The sequence below is a fragment of the Pan troglodytes genome, chromosome 23 (genome assembly GCF_028858775.2).
Source record: "Pan troglodytes isolate AG18354 chromosome 23, NHGRI_mPanTro3-v2.0_pri, whole genome shotgun sequence".
NCBI lineage: Eukaryota > Metazoa > Chordata > Mammalia > Primates > Hominidae > Pan > Pan troglodytes.
In genome coordinates this window covers 26,586,325-26,604,640 of record NC_086016.1, presented here as the reverse complement: position 1 = coordinate 26,604,640, position 18,316 = coordinate 26,586,325, and the positions used below count along the sequence as shown (strand labels likewise).

General features: G+C 54.6%; 1 protein-coding gene across 29 annotated transcripts in view; it reads right to left on the bottom strand.

Annotated features, from left to right (window-relative positions):
- Window positions 1–1,930: 1,930 nt before the first annotated feature.
- GGT1 (gamma-glutamyltransferase 1) overlaps window positions 1,931–18,316 on the bottom strand; it is a 46,560-nt gene continuing 30,174 nt past the window's right edge. For 15 of the 29 annotated variants that reach the window (XM_063808385.1, XM_054675483.2, XM_054675481.2 and 12 more), the window contains 11 exons: window positions 15,938–16,068; window positions 15,718–15,804; window positions 10,350–10,542; window positions 9,800–9,957; window positions 7,703–7,852; window positions 7,040–7,176; window positions 3,314–3,501; window positions 2,955–3,082; window positions 2,741–2,853; window positions 2,546–2,659; window positions 1,931–2,241 (listed from right to left, as the gene is read on the bottom strand). In XM_063808385.1, coding sequence (XP_063664455.1) covers window positions 2,095–2,241; window positions 2,546–2,659; window positions 2,741–2,853; window positions 2,955–3,082; window positions 3,314–3,501; window positions 7,040–7,176; window positions 7,703–7,852; window positions 9,800–9,957; window positions 10,350–10,542; window positions 15,718–15,804; window positions 15,938–16,068 — 1,546 coding nt within the window. In that variant the 3' untranslated portion in view covers window positions 1,931–2,094. Of the gene's footprint in view, window positions 2,242–2,545; window positions 2,854–2,954; window positions 3,083–3,313; window positions 3,524–7,039; window positions 7,177–7,702; window positions 7,853–9,799; window positions 9,958–10,349; window positions 10,543–15,717; window positions 15,805–15,937; window positions 16,069–18,316 lie in introns of those variants that run through there. The other 14 variants (XM_063808370.1, XM_063808372.1, XM_063808366.1 and 11 more) reach the window with 3 other exon arrangements.

Sequence of the window (18,316 nt, the reverse complement as noted above, 5' to 3'; positions counted from 1 at the left end):
GAGGAAGGCATCTGTCTCCTGATCGTCCCTGGGCAAAGGAATGTCTCGGTGTAAAACCCAATTGTATATTCCATCTACTGAGATAGGAGAAAACTGCCTTAGGGCTGGAGGTGGGACATGCTGGTGGCAATACTGCTCTTTAATGCATTGAGATGTTTATGTATATGCACATCAAAGCACAGCACCTTTTTCTTAACCTTGTTTATGACACAGAGACATTTGTTCACGTGTTTTCCTGCTGACCCTCGCCCCACTATTACCATGTTGTCCTGCCACATCCCCCTCTCTGAGATGGTAGAGATAATGATCAATAAATACTAGGGAACTCAGAGACTGGTGCCAGCGTGGGGCCTCTGTATGCTGAGCGCAGGTCCCCTGGGCCCACTTTTCTTTCTCTATACTTTGTCTCTGTGTCTCTTTCTTTTCTCAGTCTCTTGTCCCACCTGATGAGAAACACCCACAGATGTGGAGGGGCAGGCCGCTCCTTCAGGTCCCTGAATGTCCTTCCTCAGGAAATGATGGGGGAAGGGGCGATGAGAATGAAGGAGAGGATTTAAGTCCCTCACCCCCCGAGGTAGTCCTGGGCTGAGCCCCATGGGACCTGGAGAACCAGGGTGTACCCCACCAGTGTGTCGAGTCGAGGAAGCCTCGTGGCCAGCTCCCACTTCTCTTGCTGCTGTGCAACCCAGAGCAAGGCCTGCCCCTCCAGCTTCAGTCTTCTCCCCTGCAAATGGGGCCACGGCCTTTCCTCTCAGGCCAAAATAAGGATTGAGGCCGGGTGCAGTGGCTCACCCCTGTAATCCTAGCACTTTGGGAGACTGACATGGGGGGACTGCTTGAAGTCAGGAGTTAAGACCAGCCTGGTCAACATAGTGAGACCCCATCTCTATTGGTTTAAATTTTTTTAAAAAAATTAAATAAATAAAATAAGGATTGAGGAGTGACTTGTACACCATTTGAGCCCACCTCCATCTCACCCTTGCAGAGCCCCAGAGACACAGCCCTCCAGAGCTCAGACCCAGTGGGACTTGACTCCACAGGCAGAAAACCCTGTTTGTCTATGGGCCCTTTGGAATCACCAGGTTTTCGGGGCTCCTGAAGGATAGCCCCGACCTGGCCTCACCTGGCCCCTGGCCCCAGTGCCCCTGGTGATATCCAGGTGCTGGGCTGTGATCACCGCCTCCCACCAGCCCACCTCCACCAGCCCTTCCCAGAACCCTGCCCCAGGTGTTGGAACTGTGCACAGAGGAGGGAGCAGGCCCCGAGGGAGGCCTGGAGGGGCTGCCGATGGTGAAGGCTGCTGTGTCGAGCTGTTTCCTTCCGGACCCACTCCCTCTGGGCTGCGTCCCCGGCTGGTCCAAGCCCTGATCCCTGGGATCTGGGGACATCTTCCCGTTTGCTGTTCCCTGAGAACCAGGCCTCCCTCTGGAGAGGATCACAAGCTTGGGTTTCACTCTGGGCTTAAACTTGGAAACCCCCCAGGGGCGTGGCTCTGACCGAGATGTTTTCCTCCAGCCTGTTGCCCAGTCCCCATTCCTCGGACCTCAGCTTCACCTCCAGTGTCATCGGCAGGGTGAGCTGGACGCCTACGGGTCTGAGAAGGCGCCCGGGTTCCCAGCATCAGCTGGCCACCCTCTGCCTAAGAAAGTGCCAGGGTCGTGGCACCCCCCGGTGGCTGATCCTAGGTAGTGTCACTGCCCAGCCCCAGTAAGGGAGGGCCTGGCCCCAAAGTCCGAGGGATCAGGGTGGGAAGGGGCAGAGCTTGGTGTGAACCTTCCCCTGGCCCCCAGCCATGTGCCTGGCTCTCCCCATGCTGAAGATGTTGAGGCTAGTTCCAGTGCCCACATTGTGAAGATCTCCGAATCCCACCTCTCTGTTCCTCCCCAGCCAGATGGCTCCATTTCACACAGAATACACTGAGGCCCAGAGAGTGGGGAGACAGGCCAGGGAGGCCACCTGGAGCCTGGCACAGTGGCCTCATTTATTGTGCTGCTCTGCTGCTCACAGGAGAAGCCCGTCCCCCAAAGTCCTCTTCCTGGTCCTGGTGAGTATTTTGTCCCTGGATTGCTTGTCAGCCTTGTCCGCCTGGAGCAATCAGTAGCCAGCAGGTTCCCCGCCTTTCCTGGAGTCCGAGGCAGCTGCCCAGCCACCAGCCGTGCGGACGATGGCTTGCACCACAGCGATGAAGGTGGACGCGATCTGGGTGTGATGATGCCGGGTCTCCAGGGCTGCAGTCACTGCCTGGGGGTGGGAGGAGAGGGGAAGCCTGAGCAGGGCTCCAGATGCCACCTGAACCACATCTGTGTGGTCACAGGCCTCAGCCCAGGTGGTGCCATTTCGGGCCAGGTCATCAGGAAGAGCAGGTTGGGGCCTGCTGGGTCTCACTGGAGCAGGGGGCTTGGCCCTCATGTCACAGGGGCTCCAGATGGCCCAGGCACTAGAGAGAGGACACCAACCATTGTCCACTCTGTGATGATCCAGGCCTCCAGCCCAGGATGCCCTGGGGCCCCACACCGTGACTCAGTTTCTCCAACCCCCAGCCCACCTGGTCAATGTTTCTCTCCACTGTCGTGACGTTGGGCAGAAGCTGGTTGTGCAGCCGGGGCTCCTCCACGGCCCGCTTCACGTCGTAGCCGAACCAGAGGTTGTAGATGATGGCCTGGGGCATGGGAGTGTGATCAGCATGGCTTGGGGGCTGTGCAGGGTGGGCACGGCCAGGGAGAAAAGGTGTGACACATACCAGTGCAGTGGCCGTGGTGATCTGCGTGCCCCCAGCAGCTCCCACCACCATCCGGACCTGGCCATCCTGGCCCACCATGATCGTCGGGCACATGGACGAGAGCGGCTGCTTCCCTGCGGCCGATGGGAGAAGACAGGGATGCCCGTCAGCTGCCTGCCCAGGACATCCGCCCCTCTCCACCCCAGTCCCCCACCCCCGGACCTCCACCCCATACCTGGCTGGATGAAATTGGCAGGTGAGGGGGGTACCCCAAACTCGTTGGTGATGCTGGGAGAGCTGAAGTCGTCCATTTCATTATTGAACAGGATCCCGCTGACCGGGGAGCGGACCTTGGAGCCAAAGCTACCGCCCAGCCAGGTCAGACAGTGCCCGACCTTGCCTGGCCCAGCCTGGTCCCTATCCACCCACTGAGGCTCAAACATACTCACTGAGAGGCCCAGGATAAGCTACCAAGGTTGGGCCTCAGTTTCCCACCAGGAAAAGACGTGATGGAGCCACCTTACTGGATAAGTGGGCAGTCCCTGGGCCACCCGCCCCGGCCCCTTCCCACCCAGGCGGCCCAGCAACCCCTACTAGAGGTTGATGGTGCTGGTGGCAGACACAGCACTGCCGTCCTCTGCGACGACAGACAGGTGAGCAGTGCCCCCGTCATCCGGCGTGTAGAACTCGGGCTTGTAGTAGGAGATCGGGTGAGTGGTGTCGTCAGAGATCTGGGCCCGGAGCTGGGCAGCGAAGAACTCGGAGGTCATGTTGCGGACCACCTGCCGAGACCCCAGAGCTGGCCTGAGGAGGTGGGGAGGGAGGGTGGGGAGGGGGCACAGGTCTCAGAAGGCCCCTGACTGTGGCTCTGACCACAACCCTCTGGCACCCACAACCTTCCGTGGCTCCCCAGGACCCAAGGGCAGGCCCAGGACCTTGCATGACCAGTCTGACTCCCTGTCTCTGTCGCGTTCCAGCAACTCTGAATGTCTGTCTGCCTGGTCCTCAGCCTCCAGACCCTTGCTGCATTCAATCACTCATTCCTTCATGCAAAAAATATTTCTAGAGTTTGCACTGCATGCCTGGCACTGGGGAATCAACAGGGAACAGACACTTAGGTCCTGCCCTCATGCCAAGAAAAACAAACACACACACGGAAAGTGCTGAAACCACAAGCCAGGTAAGGGGAATCAAGAGGCATGAGGTATGGGCAGAGTGGTCAGGGAGGGCTTCTCAGAGGAGGCAACGTGTGAAAAGAGCCTGGAATGTGGCCTAAATGGTCAGTGCAAGGGCCCTGAGGCAGGTGGTATAGGCTGGTGAGCGATAGGCAGAGAATGAATGGAGTGGGGTGGGGAGAAGAGGATGAAGATGCAGGCTGGGGCCCATCCCACAGGACTTCCTAGGTCCCATAACAACTGGCTTTTGCTCTGTGCCATGCAGGCTTAGGGCAGAGGAATGAGCAGGCTGGGGAGTGTTTTCACAGGGTCCCTCTGGCAGCTATGACGGGGATAAGGATAAAGCCCAAAGGGGAGGCTGTGGGTATCAACCAGGCAAGAGATGATGGCCTGGGTGGGAGAAAGAGAAGAATCAAGGATGGCGCCGACTAGCGAGGTAAACCCTGCAGAAGGGGCAGGTTTGGGGATGGTCAGGAGCTTGATTTTGGATACTTCATCAGACCCGAAGAGCATGGGTGCACGTATAAAAAAAAAAAAAAAAAAAGCGTGGGTTCACGGGCAAGGGCGGGCTGAGAGATGAACATGGAGGTATTGACATTGAGTGGCTGCTGGATGCCATGAGCCTGGCCAAGGTCCCCAAGGCAGTGGCGAGGAGGAGATGAGGAGGTCAAGGAGGAGACAGAGGATGGACCCGAAGGCCGAAGAAAATGCCTCAAGAGAGTTTCAACACCGGGCGCGGTGGCTCACGCCTGTAATCCCAGCATTTTGGGAGGCCGAGGCCTGTAATCCCAGCACTTTGGGAGGGCAGATCATGACGTCAGGAGATCGAGACCATCCTGGCCAACACAGTGAAACCCCGTCTCTACTAAAAATACAAAAAATTAGCTGGGCGCGGTGGTGGGCACCTGTAGTCCCAGCTACTTGGGGGGCTGAGGCAGGAGAATGGCGTGAACCTGGGAGGTGGAGCTTGCAGTAAGCCGAGATCCCGCCACTGCACTCCAGCCTGGGGGACAGCCTGGGGGACAGAGCGAGACTCCGTCTCAAAAATAAAATAAAATAAAATAAAATAAAATAAAATAAAATAAAGTTTCAGCAACACCCCACGGATTAGTTGACCAATCCCAGGGAAAGGTGTTCTGTCTGAATCTGCCCTCAAGGAAACAGAAAGGCAAATCCACGATGTGGGACATTTTCCAAGACTATTGCCCTGGGCTTTAAAAATCAACAAAACAGGCCAGGCATGGTGGCTCATGCCTGTAATCCCAGCACTTTGGGAGGCCGAGGCAGGCGGATCACGAGGTCAGGAGATCGCGATCACGGTGAAACCCGTCTCTACTAAAAATACAAAAAATTAGCTGGGCGCAGTGGCGGGCGCCTGTAGTCCCAGCTACTCGGGAGGCTGAGGCAGGAGAATGGCGTGAACCCAGGAGGCGGAGCTTGCAGTGAGCCGAGATAGCACCACTGCACTCCAGCCTGGGCAACAGAGCGAGACTCCGCCTCAAAGAAAAGACACACCTGTAATCCCAGCGCTTTGGGAGGCTGAGGTGGGAAGATAGTTTGATCCCAGGAGTTTGAGACCAGTCTGGGCAAGACCCTGTCTCTAAAAAAAATATAAAAATTATCCAGGTTTGGTGGCACGTGCCTCTGGTCCCAGCTGCTCAGGGGGCTGAAGTGGGAGGATTGCTTGAGCCCTGGAGGTTGAGGCTGCAGTGAGCCAAGATCACACCACTGCACTCCAACCTGGATGACAGAGACTCTGTGTCCAAACAAAAACACAACAAAAACAAAACAGCCAAGAGAGCCTACTGTAGGTAAAGAGAAGGGACAACAGCAGGTTGTGTCACCCCGACATCCTGCTGTGCTATGTTCAAGTCTCACTTTTGAGACACACCCTGAGGTGCGACATCAGTAACCTACTGTGGAATCCCTCAGAAAAACACGAATCCCAATAGACGTGGGTGGAGACGGAGAGAGTTAGGAAATCCGGCAGAAACGTCCACACTGCAGACTCCAGGAAAAGGGAACATTGATGCTTGGGCAGTTTTGGGGTTTTTTTACATTTTTGTAGGTGTGAAAATTTGCAAAATGAAAACTCGAGGAGAGTGTGGTGAGCTGTGTGAGATGCTGCTGAGTGGGGCCTGATGGGGAAACTGAGGCTGGACATGGTGATCTGGTGGCATGGGGATAGAGCAGGGGAGGGGATACCCTGAAGGGAGAGAGGACATAGCCCAGCCATGTTTGCTCTAAGAGGAGCAAAGGACAGAAGGAGGCAGCAGATAGAAGTTTCTAGAGCAACAACAGCTGCCTTTCTTTCGGGAATAATCCGTGATAAAGAAATAAATCATCAGAGGCAGAAAGGAGCATTGTAGGAACAGCACCCCGAGCCAGCGAGTAGATGAAGGAGCTGGCCTTAGCCAAAAAGGAGGGCAGAGGGACACGCTGCAGTGGCTCTGTCCCCTCAGAGAGACAAGACACCAGGTCACTGGCTGCAGCGGGAGTCAGAGGTGCAGAATGCTCACAGGGAAAGAGAAGACACCACCCGGGCAGCTGACGCCCCTCCTGGGAGGTCACTGGTCAGTGTGGGGGAGTCTGCAGATCTGCCCAGAAATGCCAAGGACCCAAGTAGGTAAGGAGGGATGTGAGGATCCTCAGCGGGAAGGGATATGACAGGGTCTTATAGGGACCCAGCGTGGAGCTGGGGCAACTACTGAGTGAGTGGGTCAGGTGGTGCATGGCTGAGGGTGGCATCTGGGAAGCGTTAGTTTGGAGTGACAGGGAGTGGGTGGCCGAGGTCTCTGTTCACCTGGCCCTCTCCCTTTCACCCATCCATCTCACCATGCCCGAGGGCTGCAATGCCCCCATGCATTCCTCATCTCAGCACTGAGCACTCGAGAACCACAGCATGTGCAAAGGCCCTGAGGTAGGAGGGTGGCCACTAATTCCCCACACTGTCAGTTCTGTGCGGCAGAAGCCAAGACTGGGGGTCACCCATGAGTCCATCCGAGCACACAGTAGGCCCGCAATCAAAGTCTGTGGCAGGAATGGATTCATAAAGCATATGTGAGGCTGTAGCCACCCTGGGGAGCCCACCTGAGGCCTCTACAGCAGGCCCCACACCCACAGTGGGCCAGCCCCTGCCCCTTACCTCAGTCACATCCACAAACTTGGGGTCCCCAAGCAGGGTCCTCTTGGCGTAGGCAAACCGGAAAGCCTCTACAATGTGGTGGTACGTCAGGCCCTTCTGCTCGGGGGTCTCCACGCTCTCCCGGGAGAAGTTGTACCCTGGTTGATCAGAGCCAGGTGCATGTTGCTGAGCCCCAGAGGCTCTGAGGGGCTCAGAGGGTTAACACCTGCCTGAGCCACTTTGCCCACCTCAAGGAGCGTTTAATAACCAATAGCAGCAGCTGCTTCAGAAGGCTGTGGTGAGAGTGAAGTAAGGTGAGGGCTCTCGAGCCTGGACCTCACGTCACGCATCAGCTCTGGCCATTCAGTGGCCAAGTGGCAGGGTCACCCACTGGACCGGGGTACCCTCTGGACCAGGCCCTGCAGCCCTGAGCTCCTGCACCTCTCTCCCTCCTGATGACTCCTGTTCCTCCTCCAACCCTTGAGCATTGCCCGCTTCAGCCCTGTCGCTCTGCACTGCCTCCTTCAGGACATGGTGAGCTGTGACGCAGGGACACGCCTCGGGAGCTCAGTGATGGAAAGACGTGGCATGGGGGGCGAGCAGAGATGCAGCAGGGGTGGGGCGTGGGGAGAGAGAGAGGCAGTGTCATGGGTCCTACCACACGGCTGTGGTGCGACCACCCACCTTTGAGGATGTTGAGGATGAGGGCCAGCACGGGCCCGCTGAGCGGCGCACTGGGCATGTACAGCACTGCGTCTCCCAGGCTGATGTTCAGCGGGTGCTCGATCAGCTCAGCACGGTAGTTGTTCAGGTCCTCAGCTGTCACAATGCCCCCTGCAATGGGACAGCAGCTCGAATGGGCGCTGGGATGGGGCTGCACCACTGCGTGGAGGATGGAGCTGCACCAGTGGTGTTGGGGGCAGGCATGGCTGCACCATGGTGGTGGGGAAAAGCCTGTACCTACCAGGGAGGACAGAGTGCACTACTGGAGGGGTGGGACTGTGCCCTGGGAGGGGGCCACAGGCAACCTCACCTCCTTGGGAACCTCACCAGCTCCGGCACTCCTGTCTCCCTGACACTGCTCACCACCCGACAGCCGGGCTGGGGCCACCTGCCCTCTGCCTGCTTGGCTTACTGGCTTCCTGTCTGCCTTCTCTCATCTGTGGCCAGAGAGTGTTTTCTTTCTTTCTTTTTTTTTTTTTTTAGAGATACGATCTTGCTCTGTTACCCAGGCTGGAGTGCAGTGGCTTAATTTTAATTTTTTTGTTGTGTTTTGCTATTTTTTTTTTTTTTTGAGACGGAGTCTCGCTCTATCGCCCAGGCTGGAGTGCAGTGGCGCGATATCGGCTCACTGCAAGCTCCGCCTCCCAGGTTCACGCCATTCTCCTGCCTCAGCCTCCCACGTAGCTGGGACTGCAGGCACCCGCCACCACACGTGGCTAATTTTTCTGTATTTTTAGTAGAGACAGGTTTCACTGTGTTAGCCAGGATGGTCTCGATCTCCTGACCCCGTGATCCACACACCTCCGCCTCTCAAAGTGCTGGGATTACAGGCGTGAGCCACCATGCCCGGCCGGGTTTTGCTATATTTCTTTTCACTATGCTTTGAATTTTTTGTTTTCTTGTTCCCCACCCCCACCCCCACTATATTTATGTAGATTCTCAATATTTTTTTTGTAGACTCACTATGTTGCCCAGGCTTGTCTTGGACCTCCTGGCCTCAACTTCTACCTCAGCCTCCCAAAGTGTTGGGATTACAGGCATGAGACACCGAGCTTGGCCTCAGAGGGCCTTTTCTTTCTTTTTTTTTTGAGATGGAGTCTCACTCTGTGGAGTGCAGTGGTACAATCTCAGCTCACTGCAACCTCAGCCCCCCAGGTTCTAGTGATTCTCGTGCCACAGCCTCCCAAGTAGCTGGGGTTACAGGCACAACCTACCATGCCTGACTAATTTTGCATTTTTAGTAGAGACAGGGTTTCGCCATGTTGGCCAGGCTGGTCTTGAACTCCTGACCTCAGGTGATCCACCCGCCTCGGCCTCCCAAAGTGCTGGGATTACAGACGTGAGCCACCGCGCCTGGCTCAGAGGGCCTTTTCTAACTGGAGAATTCCTGCCAGTGTCCCTGCCGCTTGGCCTCTTCTCCTCATGATGAATGAATAGAGGAGGGAGGCTCTTAATTCTCCTGGAGTCAGCTCCAGACAGACAGGGTATTGGCATGCCAATTTCCAGCCTCAGTGGTAAAGGTCAACACGCTAATCACCCTCCTCCATGATACAGTGACAAAAATTACCTGAAGAAAGCCACAGCCAAGCTCCAGGCCCCTGCCCCACAAATCCCCTTCCCCATGCCTCTCTCAAGGTGACCCTCATCCCTTGTAACCCTCTTGGTGAATCAAAGCGCCCTCTACTGGGCCTTAGCCCAGCTGTTCCTCTGCTAGGAATCCCTTCCTCTCTCTGCCTAACAAAGTTATCTGCAGCCCAGCCGCCACCTCCTCCAAGAAGTCCTCCTGGATCTTCAGGCTGTATTCTAGTGCTTCCCTAGCCCTGGCTCTTGCCTACACCTGCATTTACCCCAACAGGGACTTGCTCTCCTGGACTGTGTGGCCTCTCTTGGTTTTGATATAAGCAGGAGCTGTGGACCCACATGGCCAGTCACTGACCCTCCTCCACCAGGAACTTCCTGCAGGCTCAGGCAAGACAGGAGGACCCCATAGCTCTGGGCTACAGCTCAGGGTTTCCACTGCAGAGTTCCTCACCCAGGCCCCTGAGGTTACCCACTCACCGGCCGCCTGGATGTCCTTCACAATCTGGGCCGTGAGGCTGCCGTTGTAGAAGGCCTGGGCACCCTCGATGGCCAGCGTCTCGTAGGTGTCAGCCAGCCGCGGCAGGGTCAGTCTCTCCCCCTCCCGAAGCACCTTTCTATCCCGGCAGAACACCTCACTGGGGCAGAGGGGGCTCTTGTGAGGCAGCATGTGGGGTGGACTCAGCTAGACCACCCCCCACACCCGTCCACACAGGAGACCAGCACAAAGCAGGGGCAGCGCCTGTCACAGGTGGGTGGCCCTGTCACTCAGCGCTCGTCCTCCTAGTGTCCCTTCCGGGAACCTCCTAGTGTCCCTTGCCACTCAGGACACGTGGCCAGCCACAGTGGCCACTGGGACCCCACGCTCAGAATGTGTCCCCACACGTGGTGGGAAGGGTCTGTATCTCCTCATCCCATTATCAGCACAGGGTCCTGAAGGCAGAGGGCCGCTCCACTGCTGCTACAGCCTGCAAGGTCCTTGGGCTGTGCCTGCCCTGCCTGTGTCAGGGGGCCGCACCCACAGACATACCACAAGACAGGCTGCTGCTCGATGACGGTCCGCTTGTTTTCCAGGGCTGCCGCCAAGCCCTTGCCCACAGGGAAGCCCTGGCGGGCCAGCTGGATGCTGGGCTGGAAGAGGCGAGCCCAGGGCAGCCGCCCATGCCGCTGATGTGCCAGCTCATAGCCTCGGATCTCCCCAGGCACTGCCACTGACAGCCCCCCTGGGGAGAGAGAGCCACAGTTAGTGACCCTGAGTGGGGGACATCGGGATCTCTCGCAGGCAGCATCCCAGGCACAGTCCCTGACTCATTTTACAGATGGGGCAATGAGGGTTAGGAGGAAAGATATTTTTTTTTTCTTTTTTGAGTTGGGGTCTTGCCATCTTGCCCAGCCTGATCTCGAACGCCTGGATTCAAGCAATCCTCCCACCTCAGCCTCCTGAGTAGCTGAGATTACAGGCGTGAACACCACACCCAGCAGAAGGGGATTTTAAATTTTTTAATTTATTTTTTAATTTTAATTTTTTTTTTTAGGAGGGGATGTTTAATTTTTTTTTAGGAGGGGCTCAGCAGGTAGGAGTGTACATGGACCAGGGATGTCTGAGGAGGGCACAGGAGGGGAAGCAGTAGCATGCGGCTGGGTTTTGCTGTCCCAGGATGAGGTGTCTGTCTGTGCAGGTGCCTGCATGTCTAAAATCCTGTGCCAGGCCAGACCCCCTCCCATCTCGCTGACCACAAGGCCTTATCCTGTAAGACTCATGGGCTCCACCAGAATGTGCCAAAACAAGAGCAGATCCCACCCTGACCAAGGTCAAACACAGGCCACCTTCAAGACACAGCCAGCCCCAAGAAAGGGCTCCCTGCCTCTTTTCTACGGCCCCAGAGAGGCAAGACTGAGCCTTAACCTCCGTCCTGTCCCCTCTCCCAGCCTCAGTTTCTCCATCCAACTATAAGGGTTTTTGTTTGTTCGTCTGTTTTGAGACAGGGTCTCATTCTGTTGTCCCAGCTGGAATGCAGTGGTGCAATCATGGCTCACTGCAGCCTTGGCTTCCCAGGCTCAAGCGATCCTCCTACCTCAGCCTCTGAAGTACCTAAGACTACAGACACACCCCACTACACGTGGCTTTTTTTTTTTTTTTTTTTTTGAGATGGAGTTTCACTCTTGTTGCCCAGGCTGGAGTGCAATGGCACAATCTTGGCTCACTCCAACCTCCACCTCCTGAGTTCAAGCAATTCTCCTGCCTCAGCCTCCCAAGTAGCTGGGATTACAGGCATGCACCACCATGCCTTGCTAATTTTTGTATTTTTAGTAGAGACGGGGTTTCACCAGGTTGGTCAGGCTGGTCTTGAACTCGTAACATCGGGTGATCCATCCTCCTCAGCCTCTCAGAGTTCTGGGATTACAGGCGTGAGCCACCACTCCCAGCCTAATTTTTTATTTTTATTTTTTGTAGAGACAGGGGTCTTGCTACGTTGCCAAGACTGGTCTCAAACTCTGGCCTCAAGCAATCCTCCCACCTCAGCCTCCCAACATGCTGGGATTACAGGTGCACTCAGCCTATAAGGGGTTTTGCCTTCCAGTTCTGACTTTTGAGGAGGTCATTGGAAATAGACCCCTGGGCCTGCTTCCCCCCTGAGCCCCACTGCCCATATGGACACTACAGACACTGACCCTTTGCCCAGAAAGGTACAACTATGGCCTCTGCCCCCAGGTACTCTCCTGCTCTTGCGAGAGATGATGGGGCCATTTGGCTTGGCTTGGCGGCTGTGGCTCCAGAACTGCCTCTCCCACCCTGAAGCCTGGCACAAGTTTCCAAGAGCTGGTGGTTTCAATTCCTAGAAGCTGCACATACATCCCAGAAGGTCTGACACCCAGCACATGATTCCTTCCACCTTGTAGTTAGACAGAAGTTATTTTTTGTTTTGTTTTGTTTTTTTCTTTGTTTGTTTTTGAGATGGAGTCTTGCTCTGTCTCCCAGACTGCAGTGCAGTGGCATGATCTCAGCTCACTACAACCTCCGCCTCCCAGGTTCAAGCGATTCTCCTGCCTCAGCCTCCCGAGTAGCTGGGATTACAGGCATAGGCCAGCACGCCAAGCTAATTTTTGTATTTTTAGTAGAGATGGGGTTTTGCCATGTTGGCCAGGCTGGTTTCAAACTCCTGACCTCAGGTCATCCACCCACCTCAGCCTTCCAAGGTGCTGGGATGACAGGCGTGAGCCACCGTGCCCAGCCAAGACAGGAGAAGTTCTAATCTTTGATAGCAGACCAGGGTGACGATGCTTAGCAACAGTATTTTGTATATTTCAAAGTAACGAAGAGAGGACTATGGTGCTAACACCCAGAAATGAAAAATATTCAAGGTGACGGAGACTCCAAATACCCTGCCTTGATCATTATACACTCTATGCATGGAACAAGCACTCACATGTACCCATAAATATAGAAAATATCATGTATCAATATCAGAAAAAAATCTCCTCCTGACTTCAGCCCAATCAGGCTCTCATGCCACCACACTTGCCAAGTTCTCTGGTGACCCCCACACTGCCAGACCCAGTGCCCCCTCTCAGCTTTACTGGGCTCATCACTCTCCCTGAGAGCCGCCCCTGCATCCCAGCACCTGGCTCCACCCGAGTCTCCCCCGCCTGCCATCCTAGCTCCTACTCTCCCCTCTGTCTTTGCTCTCTCTCCTGGTGGTCTGCTTGACATCTGAGCTTCAGCCTCCATTTATGCACTGACAACTCCCAAATTGACCTGCTGGCCTGGACTGCTCCTCTGATCACCAGACCTGAGGATCTACCTGCCTGCTCGAAGAAAGCATCTCAAACTTCAACGTGCCCAAAACCGAGCTCCTGAGTGTCTGCTCAACCTGCTTCCTGAGAACCCTGCCTGTCTCCATTAGGGTCACCCCATCCTTCCAGGTACAGACAAAAGATCAGGGGTCCCCGGGGACTCCCTACACAAGCGTCACACCCAACCCATCCTCAAATCCGCAGGCTCCACTTCCAAGTGTGTCTGTCCGGCGTCAGCCACTTCCCAGCACCCTCTCCACGAATTACTGCAGTGACCTCCGGACAGGCCCCCACATGCTCCCTGCCCCTTACACAGCAATCCAAGGGGTCCATAGGCCAGATCCATCCCCTTCCACTCACATACTCCACGAGCCCCCACTTCCCTCAGACAGGAAGCAGAGGCTTCACCACAACCTAAGAGATCCCACACAACCTGGGCCATTCCCCTTGGGTCACTTGCTGCAGCCTCCCCAGCTCCCCACAGGGCTCTGTCCCTGCCATCACACCTGGATAGCAGACCAGGAGATAGCTCCCCTGACCCCATCTCTGCCTCTGGGTCTTTGCTCAGATGTCCCCTTCCCTGACTAGGTCACCCTCCATAGAGTCCCAGATTTTGAGGCCCTCCAGGTCTGTTTTTCTACAGCCCGTAACACACCCGCACCTGCCTAGTTTCTCCTCCCACCTGGAGTGTCACAGATTTCATCTGCCGTCTTTGTTTTTCACCCCAGCTTCAGGAACAACAGCTGATTCTTTAAGAGAATGCTCAATACATTCTAGTTAAATAAATGATTCTAAGAGTCCACAAGGTGCCAAGCCTATGATTCCCGCATTCTCTTACCCTGAGCAACTTCATGTCTACAGATGCTGAGTTTCTCAATGAGTATTTAAAAAAAAATGAAAGATTGATCGGGCACAGTGGCTCACGCCTGTAATTCCAGCACTTTGGGAGGCCGAGGCAGGGGGATCACGAGGTCAGGAGATCGAGACCAGCCTGGGCAACATAGTGAAAACCCGTCTCTACTAAAAAATACAAAAAATTAGCTGGGCGTGGTGGCAGGCGCCTGTAGTCCCAGCTACTCGGGAGGCTGAGGCAGGAGAATGGTGTGAACTCAGGAGGCAGAGCTTGCAGTGAGCCGAGATCGTGCCACTGCACTCCAGCCTGGGCGACAGTCTGGGCGACAAAAAAAAAAAATCAAAGATTGAGTATGTTGCAGAAGACTCCAAAGGGCACCACCCAGGACCTCCACCTGAAGTCTAAGACTTGCTATGGTGAGTGTGTCCTGCCCCTCCATCCTCCAACTTTTTTTTTTTTTGAGACGGAGCTTCATTCTTGTTGCCCAGACTGGAGTGCAGTGGCATGATCTCGGCTCACTGCAATCTCCTCCTCCTGGGTTCAAGCGATTCTCCTGCCTTAGCCTCCTGAGTAGCTGGGATTACAGGCCTGTGCCACCACGCCTGACTAATTATTGTACTTTTAGTAGAGAAAGGGTTTCACTATGTTGGCCAGGCTGGTCTTGAACTCCTGACCTAGGTGATCCATCTGCCTCAGCCTCCCAAAGTGCTGGGATTACAGGCGTGAGCCTGTGAAAAAAAGGCCCAGCCTTTTTTTTTTTTTTTTGGCAGGGTCTCACTTTGTTGCCCAAGCTAGAGTGTAGTGGTATAATCATGGCTGACTGCAGCCTCAACCTCCTGGGCTCAAGTGATCCTCCCACCTTAGCCTCTCGAGTAGCTGGGACCATAAGCACACACCGCCACACCTAGCTAATTTTTTTTTTCCATTTTTTGTAGAGATAGAGTCTTGCTATGTTGCCCAGGCAGGTCTCAAACTCCTGGGCTCATGCGCTCCTCCTGACTTGGCCTCCTAAAGTGCTAGGATTAGAGGTGTGAGTTGTTGAGACCCTCCCATCCTCCAACTTTTATCTCACAATCTATTATGCCTCCTTTGAGGACAGACAGTGGCTTCCTGGATGGACAGTGGCTTCCCTTCAGGTACCTGGGGAATTTGGGGGCCTCCTCTCCACTTAAGACCAGATTAGAAAAGAGAGACTCCACCTCACATTCTAGAGCACCATCCCCACAAATGAACAAATGAGTGAATGGGATGCCTGTTGAAAAGGCACAGTATAGACAGCCTGGGTTCAATTTTAGCTTCACCACCTCCCAGCTGTGTGACCTCAACTGATTTGCATGACCTGTCTGAGCCTCAGCATCCCCACCCTGTAAAATGGGAATCCACACAGCATCCCCTAGCCCAAAGGAGCAGGGAGGGTTGTGAGAGGCTCGTGGGTGAAAAGCACAGAGCAGAGCGTGGGCCCCAGTGAGCCCTGGTCCATGAGGTCTGCTAGCATAATAATTATTCTCTCCATGTGCTGCACAGGGTGGCCCCGGAGGCCTTAGCAGAAATAACAGAAGCTCCCGGCCCTTTACCGTGGTGATGATGGTCCTGACCACTCATTGTGGGAGGGTGCTATGGGGACAGGAAGGGATGGGGGGTGCTAGAACTGCCCCTGAACCCTGACGGGAGCAGGCTCCTGTGGGCAAGGCCCCTTCCCGGTGGCTCAGCCAGCTCTGCACCCACGCCCCAAGTCTGCAGCATGGCTTACCCTTCTGGGACTGCTCCGAGCTGTTGAACATGCTGGCAAAGGCCAGCCTGGGGGCCACCTCGCGGGCGTTGATGACCTCAGCTTTTCCTAGAAGGAGAAGCAGGTAGGTAGGCCCACCCACCCAAACCCTTTATGCCACGTGAGCCTGGGGGCCACCCAGCTGTGCCTCGGTCCAACCCACACCCCCTGCCCCCTCCCTCTCCTCTCCCGAGGCACTCACGTGTGGTGCTGTTGTAGATGGTGAGGAAGAGGCCACCCCCGATGCCCATGCTGTGGGCATTCATGAGCCCCACACACAACAGGGCTGCAATGGCTGCATCCACCGCAGAGCCACCGTCCCGCAGTGCGTCCCTGCCATGTGGCACATAAAGGCATGAGAACCTGCAGGCTTCCACCCTGGCCCCGCATACACACCCTGCTGCCCACCTGCCCAAAGGAGGATGGAAGAGAAGTCCATTAGAGTTTTAGGGTTTTTGTTTTTAGTTTCTTTCTTTTTCTTTTTTTTTTTTTGAGATGGAGTCTTGCTCTACTGCCAGGCTGGAGTGCAGTGGCACGATCTCAGCTCACTGCAACCTCTGCCTCCCGGGTTCAAGCCATTCTCCTGCCTCAGCCTCCTGAGTAGCTGGGACTACAGGTGCATGCCACCACGCCCAGCTAATTTTTGTATTTTTAGTAGAGACGGGGTTTCACCATGTTGGCCAGGTTGGTCTCTATCTCTTGACCTCATGATCCGCCTGCCTTGGCGTCTTTTTTTTTTTTTTTTTTTTTTTTTTTGAGACAAAGTCTCTCTTTGTTGCTCAGGCTGGAGTGCAGTGGTGTGATCTCAGATCACTGCAGCCTCAGTCTCCTGGGCTCAATTGACCCTCCCATCTCAGCCTCCCAAGTAGCTGGGACTACAGCTACTGGGCACATGCCACCATGCCCAGCCAATTTTGTTTGTGTATTTTGTAGAGATGGGGTTTCATCATGTTGCCCAGGCTAGTCAAGAACTCCTGTGCTCAAGTGATCCACCCACCTTGGCCTCCCAAAGTGCTGGTATTACAGGCATGAGCCACTGTGCCCAGCCTTTGTTTTATGAGACAGGGTCTCACTTTGTCACCCAGGATGAAGTGCAGTGGCACAGTCTTGGCTCAATGCAGCTTTGACCTCCTGGGCTCAAGCAATCCTCCCACTTCAGTCTGCTGAGTAGCTGGGACTACAGGTAAGAACCACCACACCTGGCAATTTTTTGTCTTTTTTGTAGAGATAGGGTCTTTCTATGTTGCCCAAGCTGGTCTCGAACTCATGGTCTAAAGCAATCCTATCGCCTCAACCTCCCAAAGTGCTAGGATTACAGTTTCCTCTTTTTCTTTTCTTTTCTTTTTTTTTTTTTTTCTGAGACGGAGTTTCACTAAGTTGCCCAGGCTGGAGTGCAGTGGCATGATCTTAGCTCACTGCAACCTCTGCCTCCTGGGTTCAAGCGATTCTCCTGCCTCAGCCTCCTGAGTAGCTGGGATTACAGGCGCACACCACCATGCCCGGCTAACTTTTTATATTTTTAGTAGGGACAGAGTGCACCATGTTGGCCAGGCTGGTCTCGAACTCCTGACCTCGGGTGGTCTGCCCGCCTCAACCTCCCAAAGTGCTGGGATTACAGGTGTGGACCACCTTGCCCAGACAGTTTCCTCTTTATCAAGCAAACAAATGTACATGACTTTTATAATTGGGACAAAAAGGGAAATTGCTATACTTTATTAATAACATTTTTTTTTCCTGGCTGGAGATGGTGGCTTATAGGTCCTGTAATCTCAGCACTTTGGGAGGCCAAGGTGGAGGATCACTTGAGGCCAGGAGTTCAAGACCAGCCTGGGCAATAGAGTGAGACCATCTCTAGAAAACAGTCTTTTTTAATTAGTCAGGTGTGATGCACGCCTGTAGTCCTAGCTACTCAGGGGGCTGAGGTGGGAGGATCGCTTAAGCCCAAGAGTTCAAGGCTGCAGTGAGCTATGATCATGCCACTGCACTCCAGCCTGGGTGACAGAACAAGACCCTGTCTCAAAATATGAAAAACATAATTATTTTTTCTGTTTAAGTCTTTAGGAGGGAACTGATCTTTGTATATAACATGAGATAAGAGTCTAAAATAGAATAAAACAGTAGAAGCCAGGCACCATGGCTCACACCTGTAATCCCAGCACTTTAGGAAGCTGAGGCGGGAGGATCACTTAAACCCAAGAGTTTGAGGCTGCAGTGGGCTATGATCGCTCCCCTATACTCCAGCCTGGGTGACAGAGTAAGACTCCACCTTAAAAAAAGAATAAGCCTGGCCGGGCATGGTGGCTCATGCCTGTAATCCCAGCACTTTGGGAGGCTAAGGCAGGCGGATCACCTGAGGTCAGGAGTTTGAGACCAGCCAGACCATTATGGTGAAACCCTGTCTCTACTAAAAATACAAAAATTAGCTGGGCGTGGTGGTGGGTGCCTGTAATCTCAGCTACTCAGGAGGCTGAGGCAGGAGAATCACCTGAATCCAGGAGGCGGAGGTTGCAGTGAGCCGAGATTGCGCCACTGCACTCCAGCCTGGGCGACAGCGTGAGACTCTGTCTCAAAAAAAACAAAA